This window comes from Marmota monax, unplaced genomic scaffold (genome assembly GCF_021218885.2).
Source record: "Marmota monax isolate L192 unplaced genomic scaffold, Marmota_monax_Labrador192_F-V1.1 WCK01_AAM20220418_F8-fsc00068, whole genome shotgun sequence".
Classification (NCBI taxonomy): domain Eukaryota; kingdom Metazoa; phylum Chordata; class Mammalia; order Rodentia; family Sciuridae; genus Marmota; species Marmota monax.
In genome coordinates this window covers 4362501-4388273 of record NW_026692352.1, presented here as the reverse complement: position 1 = coordinate 4388273, position 25773 = coordinate 4362501, and the positions used below count along the sequence as shown (strand labels likewise).

The window sequence follows — 25773 nt, the reverse complement described above, 5'->3', positions numbered from 1 at the left end:
TGGACCTCAGATTCTTCAGGTATAAATGCAATTACAACCTGGGTCTATATCAATACACAATTGTGAGGAATGGGTGTGGTGATGCAAATAGGACTGACAGAACAGGTTATACAATAATATTGTATTAGTGGTATTTTCATCTGATCAAAAAAAGTTGATCAAATCAATGACAAATAAAATAATAATAATGATAGTAGGAATCCTGGTTTTTCATGCCTCACAAAGTTTCATCACTTAACAGCAAGGGGCATGGCCCTCTGTAGATAGACCTGCAATGATTTAATAAGATTACATAAGTAATTTGCTTGGCATACCATATCCATATTCTTTGCCCACATAAACAGTCAGCAAATGCTGGGTATTGCAACCCCTATCAAGTAGCTTCTGTTAATAACATCCCCTCCCACTTTTCAATACAATTCTGATCTCCTTTTCTCGTGATTCAAATATAGTAGTAACTCCTGATATGAAAAAATGGGGATACAATCATAGACTACTTATGCTTATGGAAGACCAAATATAGTAATTACTCCTGATATGAAAAAAATGGGGATACAATCATAGACTACTTATGCTTATAGAAGACCAAATAAAATAATTAGGTGGAAGCTTTCAGAAAGTTTTTTTTTTTTAAAGTACTCTAAAATGCTATTTTTCCTTTATGGCATTCTGCAGACAGGGCTGACTCAGGGCTACAGGTGTAGTTCAGTGACAGAGGGCATGCCTAGAATAGGAGAGGCCCAGGTTTGGTCCCCAGCACACACACACACACAAAAAAAAAAAAAAATTTAAAAATCAGATTGACTAAAGCAGGTGTTATCTATTCTTGTCATTAATCATGGGTTTCATTCTTTAATACTTAATGTAAGATTTCCTTGATTTTTTTTAATTTATTTGATTCAATCAACATTTACTAAGTCTGTTCTGTCCTAGGCACTCTGGGGCAAATGCAATCTATGTTTTCAAGGAGCTCACTGAGCATTTCAGAGAGACAGGTAAGCACATACATTGGCACTGTAGAAAGACAGAGGCTGTCACAGTATGTGAACAGTATAGGGACAAGAGGCAGAGAAGTGGGGCTTGTGGAAGGCTTTATCAAGGTGTAAGGAAGGAACACAGGTGCTTCTGGAGGGCATTCCAAGAAAGTATTGGCAGTAGCTACAAAGGCAAAGGATAGGAGAGGCCCTCAAAGAGAGTCAACAGAAAACCAGACATACTTTGATAAAGAAATATTGGGAACTCTGGACATTTCAAAGTAGAACAGACTGTTAAGTAAACAGAGTACAGGTAATTTTTCTTCAGGATCTATATTTTTCCATACTGTCCACTTTTTCTGCAGTAAACATACTTGGATGATCAGAGAGTAAAAACAGAAGGGAAGAAATGAAATAACTGAATTTCAAGAGTCAACCCAACATGACAAAACCATGCTACCTTTGGGAAATATCACCTGAGAAGGACTCAAGGAACCTACTGGGCTGTTGGGGACTCAAAATCTGTGCATTTTTTATATAAATCATACTTACATAACAATTTTGAAAAACGTAAGTGAATTTAAAAAAATAAAAGAGGAAAGAGTAGTGTCACAATGTGTGATGCTGAGGGATGCTTCATTCGCCACGGGGCACTGGGCTGGTCAGCTTCAGGCATGGAAGCTGCTCCCAAGTGAGAGAGATTTCCATTTCTCCAGGCTGCCCCCAGGAAGGGATGCAGGCCAATTAAGAGGCCCACAGGAGAGGCTCTTCCTCTCGCCTCCATGAGTTGCAGCTGTAGCAGGAAGACCCTGGATAGAACAAAATCCAGCACACTGCTCACTCACTCTTTGTCCCCATTTCAACTCAAGGTCATAGCTATCATCCCCACCACCACCACTCTCAGCTCCAGAGGAAAAATGGACCCAAATGAAATGAAAATCAGAAGAAAACGGTCTCATCTCTGAAAACCTGGGTAGTGAGAATAACTAACAATACAATAGGCTGAAAACCTCAATCAATAAGAGGAGTTGTTAAAAACAAACAGTTCTTTATGTTCCAAGCCATTTGGGGCAGAGACAGGAAAGAGGCAAAAAGCAGCGTATCAGTCATTCTACTGTTCTAGGAAATGTCTATGCCAGTTAGAATTCAATCCAAATCAGTAAGTATTTATTCAGTGCCTAAGTGTGTCAGATACTAGACTAGTTCTTAGGGTTAGGCCAGTAATAAAGATAGAAGCAGTCTTTGCCTTACAGAGCTCAGAGTCTAATAGGAAAGACCAATCATAGTCAAACAATTACAAGGTTAGAGAATGCATGTTATAAAAGGGGAGTTATATACCCTTTATTTCTCCTAAATATATAACAATGAAGACCTAACTTAATGAGCTTCCCTGAAGAAGTAATATTCAAGATGATGTTTAGGAAAAATGTAGAGGTGAGGGGTTATAAAGCATATTCAAAGGCCCTGAAGTAGAAATCAACAAAAATCAAGACAGTAACTGGAGGCAGAGAGAAAAGGGAAGAGAAGTGTAAGGTAAGGTAAGGGGGCAAACCCAGGCCATGGAGCACTAGCAAGCCAGGGGAGGAACATTTATTTTGATACTAAAGGAGTGGGAAGCCATGAAGTGGGAAGGGAGTAGGAAGCATTTTAAGTAGGAGAGACATTATCACATTTCCATTCTAGAAAGATTACCCCAAATGCTTTGTGGAAAATTTGTTAGAAGAATTGAGTACAATGGGGAGAATGGGGAAGTGGGTTCAAATCCAGACCTTACTACTCATTAGATATAGGGGAACAATGGACAAGCTTTAATAATAATAATATTAGTAGTCAAGAGTTGCTGGGCATAGCCAGGAGCGGTAACACATGCCTGTAATCCCAGTGGCTCAGGAGGCTAAAGCAGGAGGATAGTGAGTTCAATGCCAGCCTCAGCAACAGGGAGGCACCAAGCAACTCAGCGAGATCCTGTCTCTAAATAAAAATACAAAAAAGGATGAGGATGTGGCTCAGTGGTTGAGTGTCCCTGAGTTCAATCCCCAGTACACCCCCCGCCCCCCAAAAAAAGAGTTGCTGGGCATAGTTCTAAGCACTTTAAATATGCTAGTTCCCCCATACTCAGTAGGCTGAGGCAGGACAATTGCAAGTTCAAGGCCATCTGGGTAACTTATCAAGACCCTGGAGATGTAGTTAAATGGTAGAATACCTCTGGCTTCAATCCCTAGTGCTGCAAATAAATAAAAAATAAACAAATATTTAAATAAATGAATGAATGAACTGTTTCCCCTAATTTTCATTATATCCTTTTAAAAAATATTTATTTTTTAGTTGTAGTTGGACACAAAATCTTTATTTTATTTATTTATTTTTACGTGGTGCTGAGAATCGAACCCAGGGCCTCGCACATGCTAGGGGAGAGCGCTACGGCTGATCCACAACCCCAGCCCTTCATTATATCCTTTTTAAGTAGGCTCTCTTATTAACCAGATGAGGAAATCAAGGCAAAAAGAGGTTAAATAAACTGTCAATGTCACCCAGTAAGAATGCAGTAGAACAAGAATAAAACCCAGGCAGGTTGGCTCCAGAGTTGATGCTTTGATAAAGTAGGTTCAAGGTGCTTATTTGAATTAAAACAATAAAAATATTTAGTCTTTTCAAGTGTTTGGATGATATTAGTGCTCGTATTCAACATATGTTACTGCTTTCCTGCCTTCTACTCAAATGCAGGCAGGGCTTCTCATAGATGTGTTTTTATTTATTTATTTTTTAAGAGATGGGATCTTGCAATGTTGCCCACACTGGCCTTAAATACTGGGCTCAACCTCTCCAGTAGCTGGAACTATGGGCGTGTGTCCGGCAAGCGCTCTACCACTGAGCTAGAGCCGCAACCTCAGCTGAGTTTTTAAAGGCAACATCTTCTTTTTTTATTTTTATTTTTTGTACTGGAGATTGAACTTGGGCACTCAACCACTGAGCCACATCCTACCCCTATTCTGTATTTTGTATTTTATTTAGAGACAGGGTCTCACTGAGTCACTTAGCATCTTGCTTTTCCTGAGGCTGGCTTTAAATTCTCAATCCTCCTGCCTCAGCCTCCCAAGCCACTGGGATTACAGGCATGAGCCACCGCACTCAGCTTAAAGGCAACATTCTTAAGAAGAGTCCTGATAATTTAAAACAATATTTCAGGGAACTCGGGGCTGGGGTTGTGGCTCAGAGGTACAGTGCTTGCCTAGAATGAGTGAGGCACTAGGTTCAATCTTCAGCACCACATAAAAATAAAATAGATATTGTGTCCACTTATAACTAAAAAATAAATATTAAAAAAAATATTTTAGGGAACTAATCTACTCTAGGCATGACAGTAACATACTGTGAATAACACTTCATGCTTCTTTGCCACCACCACCTCTGAGTAGCTACCCCTAATCCTTGTCAGCTGAAAAAACTCTTTATTAATTATGAATAACAATACATTATTTAGAGTGTTTACAATGTGTCAGTATCTGTGCCAAGTACTGTAGTGTACTATCCTATTGAACTTTCAGAACTCAAAGAAACAGAAAAATTATCATCCTCAATATATAGACAAGGAAACTGAGGCTCAGAATTTCTCAAAGTCATTTTACTAATAAGTGGTAGAGCTAGAATTTGAAGGCAGGCAGTTTAGTTCTAGACCTTGTTATTCCAACCATGGCCCATAGACAAGCTGCCAGTGAGCAAACTGTCATCAGTCCACACAAGAAATACCAGCCACTAAACACATGTTAATTCAGGTCTTTTTAAAAATTTATTTTATTTTTTTTTTTTTAAACAGCAAGTCTTTCTTAATGAAGGAAGCAAAGTATTAATATACATTTTGGCATAAACTCCTCAGATCTTCTTGAAGTGGTATTTAGAGAATCATCATTCTAAATTACTATGCTACTCTTCTATTTTGAACTGACAATACACTTTATCTTCCATGTACAACCTTCCATATTATAATTATTTCTCATTGTGTACGTATGCATGTATGTGTTCACTGTGTGGGTGTATGCTCCCTGAAATCACCCTAGTATCCATCCCTCCAGTGAGAATGTCTAGTGTAGTTCCCACCAGGTAGCAAGATTTTTAAAGTAATTAAACCAATCATTTCAATTAATTAAAAGCACTTTCATTAAACTTTAGGAAATGTACACCCCACAGCTGGACAGTGTAGTAGTCATATGCAAAAGTCTGAATGACTCCCACGTGGCATTCTTTGTATTAGGTGCTGAAGAAACAAAGAACACAATCCCCATCTGGAAGGAATGCACAGTCAGAGAGAAGGGGAACTGACACTTGAACAGATCATTAAAGCCCAGAGCTCTGAGTGACATGACAGAGGTACATGTCAAGTGCTGAAAGAGCAGCCAGCCCTCTGGGGCATCAGAAAGAGATAAAGTACATTTTTAGGCTTACAGTATTGAAGTACTGTCAGCTGTGAGAGCTAAAGTCACAGCATATTATCAAATCTTCTGAAGAGTACTTTTTGCATTTGCATTCTAAGTTATAAAGGTTTTAAAAGTTCAAATTGGGCTTAAAGACTTAAAACAAGACCCTATATAATTAAAACTATGGAAGTCAAGTAGACTCCCATAAATCCAAACAACTTAATTGGTTCTGTGAATTTTGGCCTTTTCAAATCTCTGGTTTCCCCGTTTATAAAATAGGAATATACTAATATTTTAGGTATAAGAAAGTGTAATTTTTGCATATAATTTTTACACATACCATGCAGTGTAGTACCTCCAGATTGGCAAACTAGATAAACTATTATTTATTAAACATTTTTTAAAAATCAACTCACTGTTTTTTAAATATTTTTTTAGTTGTAAAGGAACACGATATCTTTATTTTTTATTTATTTGTTTTTATGTGGTGCTGAGGATCGAACTCAGGGCCTCATGTGTGCAAGGAAAGTGCTCTACCACTGAGCCACAACTCAGCCCAAATCAACTCACTTTTTTTTTTTTTAATTTTATTTTTTTTTAGTTTTCGGTGGACACAACATCTCTTTATTTTTATTATTTTTATGTGGTGCTGAGGATCGAACCCAGCGCCCCGCGTATGCCAGGCGAACACATTACTGCTTGAGCCACATCCCCAGCCCCTCAACTCACTTTTTAAATAAGAAACTTGAGAGGTAGAACAACTTGGAATTTTATGTATTGTTGATAAGAAAGTAAAATGGTATAGCCACTTTGGAAAAGTTTGGAGTTTCTAAGAAATGCAAACATATACTACATTTGCCCCAGCAACCCACTTCCAGAGAAATTACTTCATTCATAATTTCAAAAACTGGAAACAACACAAATATCCTTCATTTAGTGGATGGATAATTTTCGGTACATTTTTCAGTGAAAAGCTACTCAGCAACACAAAGGAACAAATACTTAACACAGGCAATGACATAAATGAATCTCAAATACATTATGCTAGGTGAAATAAGTCAGACTCAAAAGGAAAAATGATGTATTTTTCCATTTACATGACATTCTGGAAAAGCAAAACTATAGGGATAGAAAGTGGATAGCAGTTAGCCAGGATAAGGGCAAAAAAGGGATTGACTACAGAGGCAGGAAGGAACTTCTTGGGATGATAGAACTTTCATCATATTTTATATTTGTTATCATATATTTCATATTCATAATCTTGATTATGATGGTATTTATTGTGTACATTAGTCAAAAATGATAGAACTACTTACTAAAACACTGAATTTTACAGAATGTAAGTTATACCTCATTAAGCCTGACTTTATATTATGACTATAAATGGAAATCAGCTGCTATAAATTGAAGGTTAGTTAAAAATAAATACACAGGGCAGGGGATATAGCTCAGTTGGTAGAGTTCTTGCCTCACATGCACAAGGCCCTGGGTTCAATCCCCAGCACCACCAAGAATAAATACAACAAAAACAAAATAAAGTTGTGAAATTCTAGCTAGATACTAGTGGTTGCCAAAAGATTCCAAGCCTGAAGTCCCATGAGTTACAAAGATTATGAAGGGCTAGATCACTGTTCAGGACATACCCCCAAACACTCTCGGAATTTCTCCTTGATACAATTAGATTGAATGAGAATTAAAAAGGGAAGAATTTTTTTTTTTGAGAGAGAGAGAGAGAGAGAATTATTTTTTTTTAATATTTATTTTTTAGTTTTCGGCGGACACAACATCTTTGTTTGTATGTGGTGCTGAGGATTGAACCCAGGCCACACGCATGCCAGGCGAGAGCGCTACCGCTTGAGCCACATCCCCAGCCCCGGGAAGAAATTTCTAACCATGTTATTTAATGTTATTTGAGGCAAACTACTGTACATCCTATACCTTTTGAAACACTGAGATAAGATATGTAAAGTCCCTGGCCTGAAAGAAAGAGTAAATATTAGTTCTCTCCTACACTTTCCTAGGAAATCCAAAGCATACATGAAAAGAAGAACTGGCAAAGAGTACCTAAATAAATGGAGAAAAATACCACACTAAGATTTCAATTCTCCCCAACTTGATTTAAAGATCAAAGACAATCCTAACAAAATTCCATCAGGCAGTTAGTAGAATGAATTGGACATTACATTTCTATGTTCATATATGAATACATGACCAATGTAATTCCATATCATGTACAACTAGAGAATGAGAAGTTGTACTCCATATGTATAATATGTAAAAATATATTCTACTGGAAGGTATAACTAAAAAGTACAAATTAAAAAATTCTGTTAGGATCTTTTTCTCTAGAAATCAACAAGTTAATTCTAATTTTATTTATTTATTTATTTAGGTACTGAAAATTGAACCCAGGGATGCTTAACCATTGAGGCAAGTCTCCAACCCTTTTTGTGTGTGTTGTTTGTGTGGGGGTTCTGGGGATTGAACTCAGGGGCACTCAACCACTGAGTCACACCCCCAGCCCTATTTTGTATTTTATTTAGAGACAGGGTCTCAATGAGTTGCTTGGCACCTGGCCATTGATGAGGCTGGCTCTGAACTCACTATCCTCCTGCCTCAGCCTCCTGAGCTGCTGGGATTACAGGTGTGTGCCACCATATTAGCTCCAATCCTTTTTATTTTTTATTTTGAGACAGGGTCTTGCTAAATTGCTTAGGGCCTCACTAAATTGCTGAGGGTGGCTTTGAACTTGTGATACTCCTGCCTCAGACTCCCAAGCCACTGGATTCTTCTATGGAAAATTAAAGGACCTGGAATAACCAAAATAATTTTTAAAAAGAACAAAGAGTTTCAGTAATCAAGCTAGAATAATCAAAACAGTGTATTAGTGTAAGCACTGATGTATAGAGCAATGTAACACAGATGTATAGAGTATGTCCAGAAATAAACCTGTACATATATGGTCAACTGGCTGCCAAGAAAGGTGTTAACTCAATAACAAAAAAATGTCATTTTTAATAAGAACAAAAAGTCTGAAAAGATATGCCACCATAGAAAATATACAGATATCAAATAAGGACATAAAAAGATATCCAACATCATTAGGGAAATGCAAATTAAAACCACTATGAGATACCACTACAAACCTACATGGTTTCCTTAAACTGCTGATACTGGCCTTGAACTTATGATCACCTTGCCTTAGCCTCTTAAGTCTCTGGGAATACAATGTGCAACACTGTACCCAGCTTAAGGGACTTTTTAAAAAACTGGCAATATCAAGAGCTGACCAGGTTGAAGAGTTACTGGAACTCTTACATTGCTAGTGGGAATACAAAATGGTGAAGCCATTTGTTAGTTTCCTATAAAGTTAAACAATCCAAAAATCACATTCTTAGCTACATAGCCAAGAAAAAAGAAGAGATATGGTCCTTGAAATTTTATATGAGAAGGCTTATTTTGGCTTTATTCATAATCACCATTCCAACTTACTGGTGATTCCTCAAGGAAGTAAGCCAAGTTTGTCCAAATGTACATCAACAGACAAATGGATATGACAGTCTAACCATTTAATAGAATATTACTCAGCAATAAAATACTTGTAAAAATTTGTATATCTATGAGCCAGGTGCAGTGGTGCATGCCTAAGGCAGAAAGGATTGCAAGTTCAAAGCCAGCCTCAGCAATTTAGCAAGGCCCTAAGCAACTCAGTGAGACCCTGTCTCTAAATAAAATCCAAAAAAGGGATGGGGATGTGGCTCAATGGTTAAGTACCCTGAGTTCAATGCCAGGTACCCCCCCCTCAAAAAATGTGATACTTACATTCATAGCATCATTATTTACAACAGCTAAAACAGGGAAGTAAGCCAAGTGTCCATCAACAGATAAATGGATAAGCAAATCGTGAAATATACATACAGTGGAATATTATCCAGCCCTAAGAAGGAAAGAAATTCTGACATATGCAACAACATGGATGAACTCTGAGGACATTACACTAAGTGAAATAAGACAGTTACAAAAAGACAAATACTGTATGATTCCACTTATATGAAGTAAACCGTTAAAACACAGAGACAGAAAAATAGTATAGTAGTTGCCAGGGGCTGGGGGAAAAGGGGAAAGGAAAATTGTTATTTAATGAGTTTAGAGAGAGTCTTCGTTTTACAAAATAAAAAAGGTTATGGAGATGGTTGGTGGTGATGGTTGCATATCATTTTTTGGTACTGGGTACTGAACTCAGAGGTGCTTAACAATTGAGCCACATCCCCAGCCCATTTTATTCTTTTTTTTTTTAGAGAGAGAGAGAGAGAGAGAGAGAGAGAGAGAGAGAATTTTAATATTTATTTTTTTAGTTTTCGGCAGACACAACATCTTTGTTTGTATGTGGTGCTGAGGATCGAACCCGGGCCGCACACATGCCAGGCGAGCGCGCTACCGCTTGAGCCACATCCCCAGCCCCCCATTTTATTCTTGACTTTGAGGCAGGGTCTCACTAAGTTGCTTAAGGCCTCACTAAGTTTAAAGCTTTAAACTTTCAATCCTCCTACCTCAGCCTCCTGAGTTGTTGGGGTTACAGGCATGTGCCTCTATGCTGGGCAATGGACTGTACATTTAAAATCAGTTAAGGGGTTAGGTGGTAGAGCAATTGCCTAGCATGCATCAAGCCCTGGGTTCAATCCCCAACACTGCAAAAATAAAAATTGAAAAGTTAAGATGGAGCAAGGTGTGGGTGGCACATATCTATAATCCCAGTGAATCAGAAGGCTAAGACAGGAGGGAAGGGTTATGGAAAATAATATTGCTACACGACAGCCCCCTGGGAAAAACGGAGGGACAGTGTGGCTCAGGAGGAGGGAGGGAATTAGCCAAACATTAAACCTCTCCCAGTACCTCCTTTCCCAGTAACAATGGAACCCAAAGGAAAAAGCAAACTTTCATCCCTTCCTGGGTTCATCCCCAGCGTCTCCACAAAAAGCAAACTTTCATCCCTTCGCAACCACAGTGGGTCCTGAAGAGAAGAGGTAGATACAGAAACGCTGGGCCCTGGACTTTTACCCTTTCCCATTGCCAATGAGTCCTAGAAGGAGAAAAGCAAATAGTGAAGCTCTAGCTAACAATGGGTCTCAGAGGAAGGAAGATAAGCAATGAATACCCAGTTCTGAGCTATTCCCAGTGACAAACTTTTTACAACTGCCTTTCTGAGTTAAAATTTTAACCTGCACAACTAGGTCCCTGACTGTTGGAACAGCACCTCTTTAGTCTTCAATGATTAATTCACCTTTACTGTAAACTATAAAACTCAACACTTCTTCTGTAACCCTGGGGCCATTCTGTACCCAGAAAATGAGCCCTCCCATACCTGACTGATTGACTTCACTGCAGAATAAAGTAGAGTTTGCTAATCCATTTGAGGTTTGCCTCCATCCCGGTTATTTGTGTTTTCATTATAGTACTGAAGCTGTGTTGGTTATTTTTGCTTACAGGGAGGATCACAAATTTGAGGTCAGCTTTGGCAATTTAGCAAGATCCTGTCTCAGAATAAAAACTAAAATGGGCTGGGGATGTAACCTAGTGGTAGAGTGCCCCTGGGTTTAATTCCCAGTATGCAAAAAAAAAGTTATAATGATAAACTTTATATGTATTAGCACAATTAAAAAAAATAAAAACTTAATCCAGGCTACTTGGGAGGCTGAAGAAAGAGGATTATAAATTTGAGGCCAGCCTCAGAAACTCAGCAAGACTATCTCAAAATAAATAATAAAAAGGGCTAGAGATGTAACTTAGTGGTAAAGCATCCCTAGGTTCAATCCCCAGTACCTCAAAAAATAAAAAATAAATTAAAACTTGACACAGAGACAGAAAAATAGTATAGTAGTTGCCAGGGGCTGGCGGAAAAGGGGAAAGGAAAATTGAATAACCATGAATAACTCCCAAACACATCATGCTAAGTCAGAGGCCAGAGAAACAGCTACATACTGTGTGATCCCATTTACATGATATTCTGAATAAGTTAAAACAACAGGGACAGAAAATCAATCATTGGTTGCCAGGGAACTGAGTAGGGCAGGGGAAGGAGACTGACTGACTATACTAGAGGACATGGACAATTCTATGCTAATGGAATATAAATTTTGATTGTGGCAAACTATATACCTAAAAAAAAAAAAAAAAAAAAAAGGTGAATTTTTCTGGGCATAGTGGTGCATACCCGTAATCCTAGTGGCTTGGGAGGCTGAGGCAGGAGGATTGTGAGTTCAAAGCTAGCCTCAACAAAAGCGAGGTGCTAATAAGCAACTCAGTGAGACCCTGTCTCTAAATAAAATACAAAATAGGGTTGGGGATGTGGCTCAGTGGTTGAGTGCCCCTGAGTTCAATCCCCAGTACCAAAAAAAAAAAGTGTGTGTGGGGGGAATTATACTACATGTAAATTATTTCTCAAAAAACGTGATTTAATGAAAAAGACAGAGCATGCTACATCAAAAACATCCACCCAAAGGCTCCTTTCATACCTTTCCTCGACTTTGATGAAGAGATGGTTGCAGAGGTTATGAACATACTTGGCATAATTCTCTGCCAGGGCCATGTCGTATGCAGTTAAGTGAATGTTTAAAACCCCATATTCAGAATCTGTCCCCAAATTAATGGGTCTCACTTCCACTTTTCCCTTCTTCTTCTTGGGCTGAACAGAAAACAAAAAGAGAAAGAAAATAAATCAAAGTATTGTACAAGAAATTACAATCATACCATTTGGATCTTTTTAAAAAATTCAATCATTCAAATAAAATTGTTCACCATTTTTCTCTCAGGTTACCCTACCTACAAGCTGAAGTTCTCTTGGGAAGGAATGGGTGGCTTCCCTTAACAGTTTGGGTAACAACATCAGGAGAGAGAAAATTACTGGCATTATTTTAACAAGAATACATGTGACTGTCTTCTGCCATTACCTTGTTTTGAGACTCTCTTCCCATCTCTAGTTCTGTTTCTCAATTTGTAAATTGATGTATTTATGTCAGATTTGTACTGGGGATTAAACGCAGAGCCTTATACATGCTAAGCATGCACTACCACTGAGCTATACCTCTAGTCTAGATTAAAAGATTCAGAATCTAGACTTCATATATGAATTAAGAGGTACATGAATTGAGCCGCAAAATATATATGCAAAATTTTACATGTACATTTTTCTGAGAAGAGAATCCTTAGCATTCATCAAAATCTTGAAGACGTCAACAGCAGGGAGTCCCAGCATTCATTCTCTTGCAGACCTCCTAGTTCTTAGATTCCACAACTGTCTATACATCCTTCTTGCTGAGAACTGAGAGGTAGAATAATTATTTTAGTTCTACCTTTATCCTTCATATAAAGTATTGCCTAAGTACATATCAACCTGTGCAGTTTGTTTTAAAAAGTTAGAATGAGGCCTGGGAAAAGATCTTTACCACACCATAGATCAGGATGAAGAATGCTTCTTAACTGAAAATAATCTAACCTAAATGTGCATCAGAAGAGACTTGTTAAATAAATTAATGCAGCTATAAAAAGAAATAAGAAACTTTTCTGTGCCTGTAGTCCTGGGGACTGAACCCAGGGCCTCAAGTACGCTAAGCAAGCATTCTACCACTAATCTACATCCCCAGCTCCTTTTTTGAAATTGTTATTTTGAGTCAGAGTTTCACTACATTGACATCCTCTTGCCTCAACATCCAGATAGCTGGGATTATAAAGATGTGCCACAACGCCTGGCAGGAATTTTTTTAAATAATAATATAGAAAGACCTTTAAAATAAATTAAAAGATGAAATCACACTGTAGAACAGTATGTTCAAAATATTGCCACACATATAGGGTGGGTGGGAGAAAACAGATGTATGTATTTGCGTGTGTGTATAATTACATATACACTTGTTTGCTTGTATATCCAAAAATTATTCTAAAAGGATGTTCAAAAATAATTATATCACTGGGTTCTTGTGAGGGGACTGGGTGGCCAAGCTATAGTGGGAAAAAGAAGCCTTTTTAACTGCTTTTCTTCCATATTTAAAAATTTGGGGGCTGGGGATGTGGCTCAAGCGGTAGCGCGCTCGCCTGGCATGCGTGCGGCCCGGGTTCGATCCTCAGCACCACATACAAAGATGTTGTGTCAGCCGAAAACTAAAAAATAAACATTAAAAAAATTCTCTCTCTCACTCTCTCCTTTAAAAAAAAAAACATGAACAGACATTAAAATAAATAAATAAATAAATAAATAAAAATTTGGGGCTTGGGATTACTTGCCTAGCATGCACAAGGCCCTGTATTTGATCCAAGGCATTGAAAAAAGAACAAAAGAAAATCTACTACGTTTTGGAAGATATTATTGCAACATAATATTTGTACCCCAAAATGCATAAATAAGTATACAGCTTAATAAATTTTCACAAAGTGAAAATATCTGTGTGATCAGTATTCTAGACAATAAACAGATTTTTTCTGGTACTCCAAAAGGTCTCCTCCTTTTCCCAAATTGGTAATCATTCTTCTATTTATATAACCATATGGTTATTTTATCTAATTTTGAATTTCATGAAAACGAAATGGTATGCTACATTCTCTTTTATGTCTGGCTTCTCTCATTATGTTTGTAAATTTTGTCATGCATTATATTAAACAATAATGGTCTTTCCTTCTCAATGATCTAGCAGTCCACTGTACAGATATACTAAAATGTATTTACCCTTTCTACTCTTGGTGGGAATGTGGGTTGTTTCTAGCATGAGGCCATTATGAACAGCATTGCTGCCAATATTCTTGTATTTATCTTTTTTTTTTTTTGGTAGTTGAACACAATAACTTTATTTTATTTATTTATTTTAATGTGGTGCTAAGGATAAAACCCAGCACCTAGCATGTGCTAGGCAAGTGCTCTATCACTGAGCCACAACCCCAGTCCTTGTATTTATCTTTTACTGAAAGTATATATGTGTTTTTCTTGGGAATATATATGGGAATTGAAATACTGACCCATAAAATGTGAATGTGTAACCGATGTGATTCTGCAATTTGTATTTGGGGTAAAAATGGGAGTTCATAACCCACTTGAGTCAAATGTATAAAAGATGATATGTCATGAGCTTTGTAATGTTTTGAACAACCAATTAAAAAAAAAAAAAGAAATACTGACCCATAAAGTATGCATATGTTCACTGTTAACAGATAGTCTCAAGACAGTTTTACAAAGTAGTTTTCAATTTAGTCCCCTACCAGCAGTGTATGAGAGTTCTAGTTGCTCTGCATTCTTGTCAAAACTTAGAAAACAGTACAGTAAGGCTTTCTGGTTGGTTTGTTTAGTTTAGTCACTTTGTTTAGTCACTTTTTTGAAATTGTTATTTTGAGGCAGAGTGTGTATATGTAGTGGTAATGCACTGAAGTTTTTTTTAAAAAAATTTTAAATGTTTATATTTTTTTAGCTGTAGTTGGACACAATATTTTTATTCTATTCATGTATTTTTATGTGATGCTGAGGATCAAACCCAGGGCCCCATGCATGCTAGGTGAAAACTCTACCACTGAGCCACAACCCCAGCCTGCATTGAGGTTTTTTTTTCTTTTTTAAATATTTATTATTTATTTATTTATTTTCGGCGGACACAACATCTTTGTTTGTATGTGGTGCTGAGGATCGAACCTAGGCCGCACGCATGCCAGGCGAGCGCGCTACTGCTTGAGCCACATCCCCAGCCCTGCATTGAGGTTTTGACAAACATTTCCTTTATGTTTACTGAGCCTGAGTACCTTCCCATGTTTATGGCCATTTGGATATTATCTTTTATTACCTGCCTACTCATATATTTGTCCATTTTTATTTTCTGGTTGCTAGGGATTGAACTGAAGGCCCTGCAAATGCTAAGCATGTGCTCTACCACTGAACTAACCACTTTGTTCATGTTAAAAATTGAGTTGTCAGGGGCTGGGGATGTGGCTCAAGCGGTAGCACGCTCGCCTGGCATGCATGCGGCCCGGGTTCGATCCTCAGCACCACATACAAACAAAGATGTTGTGTCCGCCAAAAACTAAAAAATAAATATTAAAAAAAAAATTGAGTTGTCTTTCTCTTATTGATTTATACAGGTTCTTCATATAGTCTAGGCATAATCACTTGCATGTATATGCAAATATCTTTGCTTTCTCTCTAGCTTTCCTTTTTACTATTTTGTATCTTGATAAACGTTCTTATTTTAATGTAGTCCAATTTATTCATTTTTTCTTTTATGTTTATAGTGACTTTATGTCTGGTTTAAGAAATCTTTGCTTACCTTAAGACAATGAAGATATTCTTCTATCTTATCTTCTAGCAGCTTTATTTATTTATTTATTGGGGGGTGGGTACCATGGGTTAAACTCAGGGGCACTCGACCACTGAGCCACATCCCCAGCCCTATTTTATATTTTATTTAGAGACAGGGTCTTGCCGAGTTGCTTAGCACCTCCCTGTTGCTGAGGCTGGCTTTGAACTCACAATCCTCCTGCCTCAGCCTCCCTAGCTGTTGGAATTACAGGCATGTGGCAATGCACCTGGCTCTAGTAGCTTTATTTTAACATTTACACTTAGATCTATGATTGCTTTTTTTTTTTTTTTGGTGCTCATGATTGAAACTAGGGACCTGTGCAAGCTAAGCACATCTCTACCACTGAACTACACCCTCAGCCTATAATCCATTTTTAAGTGATTTTTGTGTATAGTTTGAAACAGGAATCAAGAGTCACTTTTTGCCGGGTGAAGAGGTGCTAGTAATTCCAGTAGCTCAGGAGTCTGAGGCAGGAGGATTTCGAGTTCACAGCCAGTCTCAGCAACTCAGTAAGACCCTGTCTCTAAATAAAATGAAAAAAAGGGGTAGGGATGTGTCTCAGTGGTTAAGTGTCCCTGAGGATCAACCCCTGGTATAAAAAAAAAAAAAAAAGTAATTTTTTTTTCCTCATAATCATCCAGCCCAAATGATGGAGTACCTCTGTATTGCAGTATCACCCGTCATATACTAAGTGTCCTAAGTGTCAATAGATATGTGGATCTATTCCTGTAGTCTTTATTTTATTCCCTTGGACAATTTGTCTATCCTGAGACAATGCCATATGTTTTTAAAAAATATTTGTAGTTGGACACTATGCCTTTATTTTATTTTTATTTATTTTTATGTGGTGCTGAGGATCAAACCCAGGGCTTTGCACGTTCTAGACAAGCGCTCTACCACTGAGCCACAACCCCAGCCCCTGAGACAATGCCATATTGTCCTAATAATTGGAGATTTATTTAGTCTTACTATTGACAGAAATACTTTTTTAAAGAGAAAATGGGCACTGGGGATGTAGCTGAGTGATAAAGTGCATGCTCAGACCTTGGTTTCAATCCCCAACACCTAACAAAACAAACAACAACAAAAAAAAAAGTGGGGGAAAGAAAAAAAAATCTGTCTCTACTTATGTCTTAAGCCACCTCTATCTAGGAGCCAACAGCCTACAGGCTGCCAGAGCATCTGGAATGGTCTCCAGGTCAGCCGAAGACAGCAGGAACCCAGTTTGCGCTAGCAGGGGGAAGATACACAAATATTCCATTCACAAGGCTAGTAATACTGACAACAGACCTGATCTCGAAGGGATGTTCTGAGAATTGAACAAAATACTATATGTAAATCTGTAACACATATTTAAACACTCAATAAACATTAATTTACACATGGTTTGAGCCCCAATGCTGGGGAGAGAGGGAGATGGGGTGGGGGGAGAGATTTTTGTCCTGGTTCTTCATTTTGTGTGGACAGAATATAAAGCCAGGAGAGACTGAGAATGTCTTCCAGAGTCACACAGGCAGACAGCATAGAGCCCAGACCCATCCACTAAAGTTGTTTTTTTGTTTGTTTGTTTGTTTTGCAGAGGTGGTGGGAAGGGGGTAGACAGGGGTGTTTTATTATTCAGCTACAACCCCACCCCACCTTAAAAAAAATTTTTTTATAGTTGTAGATGGACAGCATGCCTTTATTTGTTTAGTTTTGTATGCGGTGCTAAGGATAGAACCCAATGCTTCACGCATGCTAGGCAAGCTCTCTGCCACTGAGCTATAACCCCAGTCCATCCCAAACTCTTTTTATTTTGAGACAAGGTCTCACTAAGTCACGGAGGTTGTTCCGGAACTTGCAGTCCTCCTGCCTCACCCTCCCAAGTTTCTGGGAATACAGGCATGTGCCACCACACCCAGCTGTATTAGTAAAGTTTTTAACAATGGTGACCAGACCAGGGTGCTAGACCTTGCTATGAGTGAGAAGCCAATTTCTGGAGAGATCAGTCATCAAGGTGCAGGGCCTTGTTCTCTCTTGTTCATAGCCCACCACGCCCATGGCCAAATACAACAGGACTTCTCACTGTGACAGCACTGCAGTTGAGTTGTGAAGAATTCTAAAGTCTGAATGCAATGGGGAGAGGCTAAAATTTTCCAACAGAGAAGAGAGGAACTTCCCTGAAGTCCTAGAAGGCTTTTCTAATTAAGGAAAATCCCAGGGCTCTTCAAAGGTGTTGTTTTGGGTGAACAGAGAAAGAAAGCTGATTCCAGTGTCCCTCTGGGCATCTCACTTGCTTTTCCATGATGGCCTAGATTTGTCTGGACTGATCCACATCATCAGGAGCTCATTGTTATATTATTATTGCTCAGTTCTAAGCCAGGGCACAGCATAGCCAGCAAGAGCTTAACTGCATATAACATCAAGATTCTAGTTTCTGTAATTTTACCTGCACAAGTTTTCTCACATTCGTCCCCTCCTTTGTTCCTACTGAGTTCACACCTTCATGAATGCCACAGGGAGTTATTAAAGATATTTTTGCAAGGGATGTACATGAAACAGGGCTGTGTTTTGGGAAGCCCACACTGACTGCATATAGAAGACAGCCAGGCAGAAAAGAAGGAAGGCTAGGAGAAAGGTGGTAGGAAAGATGGGCTACTGTCCACCATCAAACCTTCGCATTCCTATGACTGGCCTGGATTTATTATGGGATGGCCTATGGTAGCCATTCTTAAGACCCTGCAGTATTATACTATGGACCTCTAAATGGACTCTGGGATAAATTATCACTTTTATACAGAAATGTTCACATTATTTTACACACACATACACACACACACGTTACAATATATAAGTATATATATATGTACATATATAAGGTTACAATAGTAAGGAAATGGCAAAGGTAACCCCTTTATGTCCAGTCAGGGCTGGAAAGTGGGTCTGTAAACCCAACCCCAGACTCTGTCTGATTTCAAAGTGAAAGATGAGAGTATGTCTATTACTATTTTGTCCCTCTCTCTCTCTCTTTGTGATACTAAGGATTTAACCCAAGTCCTCTTGCATGCTAGGCAAGTACTCCAAGTATTCTACCACTGAGCCACATTCCTAGCCACAGATGGCACTCTTTAGGGTGAGAAAATTGGAAAGGAATTGCATCATCCTAATCCTCAGACCAAAAGCCTGATATGCCCTGTAGCATACTCAGTTTCCAAAAGTTTTGGTGATAAAAATTATAAAATTTACAATTTGGGACTTGAATGATTTGCTGATGGCACTCTGAACAGTTCATAATGAACTTTGAGCATGTTTATGACTCAATGACACACACACATATATACAGAAGGCTTGGCTCTGATTGGGGTGGCAAAGTGGCATAACTTGTGGCTGCATCAAGAGTACCAGACTCAGATGAAAGCCAAAGAAAATCTGGACTCAAATCTTAATTATCTGCTTAGTCACTCCATGACACTGAGTGGCCACCTTAGACCTCAGTTTCTCCATCTGTTACAGCAAAGGTTAATGTGAAGCTAAATATAGTGAATTCATATGAAATAGAAATAGCATAAACCATTAGATGGATTCTGAGCAAATACTAGTTTTGGAAATCACTAGTCATTTGGGCAAGTCATTTCATCTTGCTGCATCTTAGATTCCTCAAACAGGGACTTTAACAACCATAGAATATTCTGAGGATTAAATTAAACATATTGGGCTGGGATTGTGGCTCAGAGGCACAGCACTTGCCTCACACATATGAGGCACTAGGTTTGATCCTCAGCATCACATTAAAAAATAAATAAGTTAAATAAAAGGTACTGCATCCATCTACAACTAAAAAATCATATTAAAAAATTAAACATATCAATTATAATAGTGTAAAATGAAATGATGTTTTTAAAGCCTGGCACATAGTAGTTACAGCACCTGGTATATAATACTCAATAACTGAAATTTTAAAAATAGTAATATACACAGTTGGGCATGGTGGCTCATGCCTATAATCCCAGTGGCTCAGGAGGCTAAGGCAGGAGGATCACCAGTTCAAAGCCAGCCTTTGCAATTTAGTAAGACCCTAAGCAATTTAGGGAGACCGTGTCTCAAGATATAAAATAAAAATGGTGTAGAGATGTGGCTCAGTGGTTAAGTGCCCTTGGATTCAATCCCTGGTACCAAAAAAAGAAAAAGGAAAGAAAGAAAGAATCACAAATAGTAAAACTAAACCATGTTCTTTTTAGTTTGATAATCTGGCCTAGGGACAAGATTGGACTCTTAAAGAAATATCTCAATCTGGATAATTCCAAATTAAATAATGAGAGAACTAAGAGACAACTCCCCTTACTTTCTAGTTCCAATATTACCCATCCTGTGCATATATGATCTTCAAGTCTTTGCAAAGGCTGCATATCCCCTTTGCTAATAGACTCTCCTCACCCCTTACCTCTGGTTCTTTAATTAGGTGCTTATATCTTCCAATCCCATGAGTGGGCTTTGTCTTATAGTGCCGGCTGGTAGTCAGTAGAATGCCACCTAAAAGAGAAAAAATAAAACAAGCCTATTTCTAAGCTCTTCCAAGGACTGACAGATCATATGATAGGAGACAAATTATCCACTGAAGGACTGAAAATATTTGGGGCCAGAGAGCAATTTGTTTGTTTAAATAACCATAGGTATTTCTTGATTCTAGACAAATTCTATTTGCCCTCCTTTTCTCCCCTTTTAGCCCATAGAATATATCCAATTCCCACCACCCATCTTTCTTTTGAGAAATTCTCTCCTGCAAAACTCATTGGGGATAGGAGAACAAAATACATTTTCATAGGGCTCTCATCTCTTCTTGTTCCTTAATAGGCAATAACATTTTTTGTTGGGACTTTATAGATACAGAGGCAAGTAGCAAAAATGTTCAGCAAAGAAGAGAATCACCAAGTTCTATAAAATTTATAGATTTTATAGAACTGCTGGGATGTAGTTCAGTGGTAGAGCACCTGCATAACATGCACAAGTTCCTGGGTTCTATCCCCAGCATCACAAACAGAAATCATCCAATTTGAATTATTTGTGTTAATATAAAACAATATCCAAAATATATTGTTAAGTGAACAACAATAACAAAAGACTTAGGTACAGAATAGTGTACATGCATGCTACTACTAGGTTAAAAAAGGAGGATCCCTAAACCGGGAGAGGTGGTACATGTCTGTAATCTCAGCAATTTGGGAAGCTGAGGCCAGCCTAAGCAACCTGGCAAGACCATCTCAAAATAAAAAAGACCAGTGGTAAAGCACCCCTGGGCTCAATCCTCAGTACCAGAGAGAGAGAAAGAGAGAGAGAATATCCCTATATACATATTTATTGTGGTAGAGAGGTGCCACCAAAATTTTCCTTTAAGGAAGTACTTGCTGATCACATCTTGCTTCTTGCTTTCATATAAACATATTACATATACAAACATTCCCTTTTAATCTTATTATCCTCATTTACAAATAAAGAAGCAATGGTAGCTCAAAAAAAAAAAAAAAAAAAAAAAGACAAAATGACCAGCAAATGATCCAGGAAGAAAGAGGCAGAATTGCCATTTAAATCTAGGTTTATCTGACTGCACAGCCAGTGTTCATAACCATTAGATTAAAACAACTGAATTTCCAGAATACAAAATCTGGCTAGATCTGACCTTTCTTGGCTCTGGTCTCCATTCCTTATCTCTCCCCATTCACTGGAACTAGCCCTGCACAGCTCTGCTTGTCTGCCTGTCTTTTCTGCTGTCTCTACTCTCTGGAGAAGTCCTCGTCCTAGGTTCCTGCTTCTTTTCCTTCTGGCTCTTGTAATCCTGTCTTCATCTCCTTAGGGTCATCACTCTGTCAGGTGGTAACACAAAATTATATTGAGAAGTCTGACATCAAGTGAAAAGGTTTCTTAGGTACCTGTTTTTTGTTTCTATTGTTGTTATTTGGTACCAGGGATTGAATCCAGGGGCATTTAATCACTGAGCTACATCCCCAGTTCTTTTTATTTTTTATTTTGAGATATGGTTTCACTAAATTGCTGAGGCTAGCCTGGAACTCACGATCCTCCTACTGCAACCTCCTGAGTCACTGGGATTACAGGTATGCACCACTATGCCCAGCTAGGCTGCTGTTTCCTAAAATGGGCTTCCAAGGAGGTCTGTTCTGTGCCAGGTCAATCAGAGATAATCCTGGTTTCAAGGCTTTCCTGAATTTACAATCTGCATTCTTTTATCAAGATATCCCTTGGTTCCTTTCCATGATTATGGACTAGTCCATATTTACAATTACATGCCAACAATTGTGTAAACACTGGGACGTTACAAAGGTAAATCAAATATGCTACTTTTTTTGGAAACATTCAAGGTCTCCTCAGGAAGGATGAGGATTTGTATACCTTATGGTATACAAATTATTTTTTAAATATTTATTTTTTAGTTATAGTTGGACACAAAACCTTTATTTTATTTATTTATATGTGGTGCTGAGGATTGAACCCAGGGCCTCGAACGTGCTAGGCAAGCGCTCTACCGTTGAGCCACAATACCAGCCCTACAAATTACTTTAATAGAGATGTGGGCAATGTTGTAGGTACACAAAGGAAGGGACAATTAACTTTGCTTTTGGGGTAGGGGTGTAGGGTGCAGGGGAATAGGTTCAGAAGACAAAATAGCTGTGTTCTTAAAAGAGGAACAAGAGTTTACCATGCAAGAAGAAGGAGATCTTTCTTTCCTTGCTAAGCTGGTGAGCTGGCTTCAAACTTGGGCCAGCTTCCTGAGTAGCTGGGATTACAGGCATGTACCACCACACCAACCTGAGGGAGGTGTTTTCAGCTAGAAGTTCCCAAAGAGTAATGAACATAAATGAGGTATGTCCTTGGCTGCTGCCTCAATTGTATCTCTCTGAACATAAGACCTTTGAGGCTTTGAGCTCTAGATCCTTCAACCTGGGGCCCACCCAAGAGGCTGATATCAAAATTTCCTTGATGGGGACATGATGATCCTCAGACCAGAACCTTGAAAATGAGTCCTATCTAACACGATTTTACTATCTCAAAATATGACGTCCTAAAAAGCAATGAACTCTCTAAAGTATGTTCGCTCACTCAATGAATACTTATTATCATGCATCCAGGTAGCCAGTGACAATTGTACAACCAGAGCTATGTAAATGATACATGAGAATTGTGAAACTATGCAGTATACAACTAACTTACTATGTGTGGAGATCTGACTGGTACCAAGCACTACCCCAGAAGCCAGAGTTGAAACAATGAACAAAGTCCATGCAATACAGAACCTATCACCTAGGGAGACGAAGAGTACATCAATATCGGGTGATAAGGGCTATATATGATAGGGCCTGCACATGCGAGGAGCACTTTAGCTGACGAGGGATCAGGAAAGGCTTCTTGGAGCATATGGTTTTTAAGTAAAACTTGAAGGACAGGAAGGATTTAGCAAAGAGAAATCCAGGAGAAGAACCAGAAAGAATTTCAAAGCAGAGCATGAGGAACAGGATGTTAAAAGATGAACTTAGAGAAATAACCAAGGCTTAGGAAGAGTTTAATTATTGAATACTTATGATATGTGGATACAACAGTGAACAATGCCAACAAAACTCTGTTTTTAGAGCTTACAGCCTAGTGGAATCACTAGTGGAATAGTCACAAAATAAATATAAAATACAAATTGTCATAAGTGATAAATAAAGAAATAATAGACAGCTATGACAACATAATAAGCATATCTACTTTAGAATGGAATATCAGCAAAGGTTTCTGAAAAAATGACATTTGAAATGAGACCAGAATTCAGAAGAAAATGGTTAACAGTGATTATCCTCAGGTGGAGAAAGTAAGTGGCTAGAAGAAAAAGGATACTAACTTTAAGTGCCCCTGGGTTCAATCCCCAGTACAAAAGGAAAAAAGAATTCAGAGTTGCTAGTCACCCTCTTTAAGTACATAAAAATTCAATCATCCACCAGTGATTTCAGAAAACAGAAGGAAAACTGATCTTTGAGATGATGATACATCTGAAGTTGAAAGGGCCGCAAATGCTTGACTCAGTCTCATCTGCAGGAATTCCTTGGCAAGGAGACATTTTCAAATTCAGTTTGGGCAATTCCTATAATTAGAGCAGCTGGTTAATTAAAAAGCTGGTTCAAACCACTGTTAAATTAACCATTTTCCCCCTTAAATGAAAAGTTTGTTTCAAATTACCAGTGGTTAAACTGTTTAATTATCCAGTTGTTTTAATTGTAAAATGTGTAAGTTTGAAAGCCTCTGATTTCCTGTAAATTCAACTGGATTCTTTCCCCTTGCTTGAGTCATTAAGCTGGGTTTCCTTCAGTCACTTTAACATTGCAACCTCATGAGAAAAAAGAGCACTCTTCACTGACAAAGACACAAAACCTCATATCTCAAAAAGAGGCTTTGAAAAACTTTCAGTTACCACAATTACAAGATACTGATTTCTCCCACTTAGCTTCTTTTCCCTGTATATATGCCAGAGAGAACTGTCCTTCAATATCCTTGTTTTCTAAACTAAGAATTAAACCTGTCAATCTAGAATGGGAATAGACAACTTTGTTTAATTATTTCCCTTTCGAAAAAGGAACAAACAATTTTAGATTTTAGCAGGGCTATGCAGGTAGGGAAAGAGGGAAAAAACTGGGATAATCCCAGCCAAAACTCTAATTACAGGATATTGTCTCTATCCATTAGACTATAAGTCCCTCAAGAGCAGAGAGAATGCAAGAACCTGGCAAATGATGTATGCTGTTAGTATACATTAAAATAAATAAATAAATAAATAAAAATTAAAAAAACACCATGAATGGTTCTTTTTACTTGTATTGAGCACATATCTTTATTTTATTTATTTGTTTGTTTGTTTGTTTATGTGTTGTTGAGAATCGAACCCAGCGTTTCACACATGCTAGGCAAGCACTCTACCACTGAGCCACAACCTCAGCCCCCATAAACGGTTCTTGAGTTAGTTTAAGAAGATAATCTGCAATGATTTGCCCTTGGCAAATTTCTCCCTGCAGCTGCCCACTTTTTTCCTTCAAAAATTATTCATACTCCTTTTAGTTCTAATGACTTGGATTTGAATATACCATGTCTCTCTGACTCTACCTTTTTGCTCACACTGTGATAAGAGCACTCTAAGTACTACTCATTTTTAGCCTCTTCAGACCTTTTTTAATATATTTACTTCTACCTGTCTACTGTGCTTACATTAATAAGAAAAATATGGTTATCAGTACCAGGCCTATTTATGGCTTAGATATGAGGTAACTCCCAAAAGCTCCTGTGTTCATGCAATAATGTTCATAGGTAAAATGACTGGATTGTGAGCTGTAATCTAATCAGTTCATACTAGTTTGAATGGACTGACTGGCTGGTAACTGTAGGCAGGTGGTGGGTGGCTAGAGGAGGCTGCTGGAACCCAGGAATTCATCTGCCTTCGGCCCCTACCACCCTCCTCTTTCTGCTTCCTGGATGCCATGAAGTGAGCAGTTTTCTTCTGCCATGTCTTTTGGCCCTGACCTGCTGCCTCTCCTTAGGCCTAGAGCTATGAATTCAGTCATCTATGGATGACACCTCTGAAACCATGAACCCCAAAATAAACTTTCTCTCCTCTAAGTTGTTCTTGTCAAGTATTTGGTCACAGGGGCGCAAATCTAACACATGGCCAATCCATGTGCAAACCTAACTATCCACATGGCCCATAAACAGAGGCAGCAGGAATGGTACCCATGGCCCATATATACACAGAGTAGACAAATAAATGTAAAATTAGGGTACTGCTCTCTACTCTTCTTTTCTGAATATCTTATAATTCAATTTGAAAATTTCCGGTGTTAAAGATATCCTAAAGAACATAGGGGCTGGGGATGTTGGCTCAAGCGAGTAGCACGCTCGCCTGGCATGCGCGGGGCACTGGGTTTGATCCTCAGCACCACATAAAAATAAAACAAAGATGTTGTATCCACCGAAAACTAAAAAATAAATATTAAAAAAATTCTCTCTCTCTCTAAAAAAAAAGAACATATGAAGGGGCTAGGAATG

General features: G+C 38.3%; 1 protein-coding gene and 1 non-coding gene across 3 annotated transcripts in view; one reads left to right on the top strand and one right to left on the bottom strand.

The window, feature by feature from the left end:
• Window positions 1-25773, bottom strand: part of Mrpl48 (mitochondrial ribosomal protein L48) — a 53799-nt gene that overhangs the window by 5105 nt on the left and 22921 nt on the right. For both annotated transcript variants that reach the window (XM_046441938.2, XM_058578539.1), the window contains 2 exons: window positions 20135-20223; window positions 11899-12068 (listed from right to left, as the gene is read on the bottom strand). In XM_046441938.2, the coding sequence (XP_046297894.1) occupies window positions 11899-12068; window positions 20135-20223 (259 nt within the window). The remainder of the gene's footprint in view (window positions 1-11898; window positions 12069-20134; window positions 20224-25773) is intronic.
• Trnav-cac (transfer RNA valine (anticodon CAC)) lies at window positions 6824-6896 on the top strand. The gene has a single exon. It is a non-coding gene; the product is annotated as a tRNA-Val (tRNA).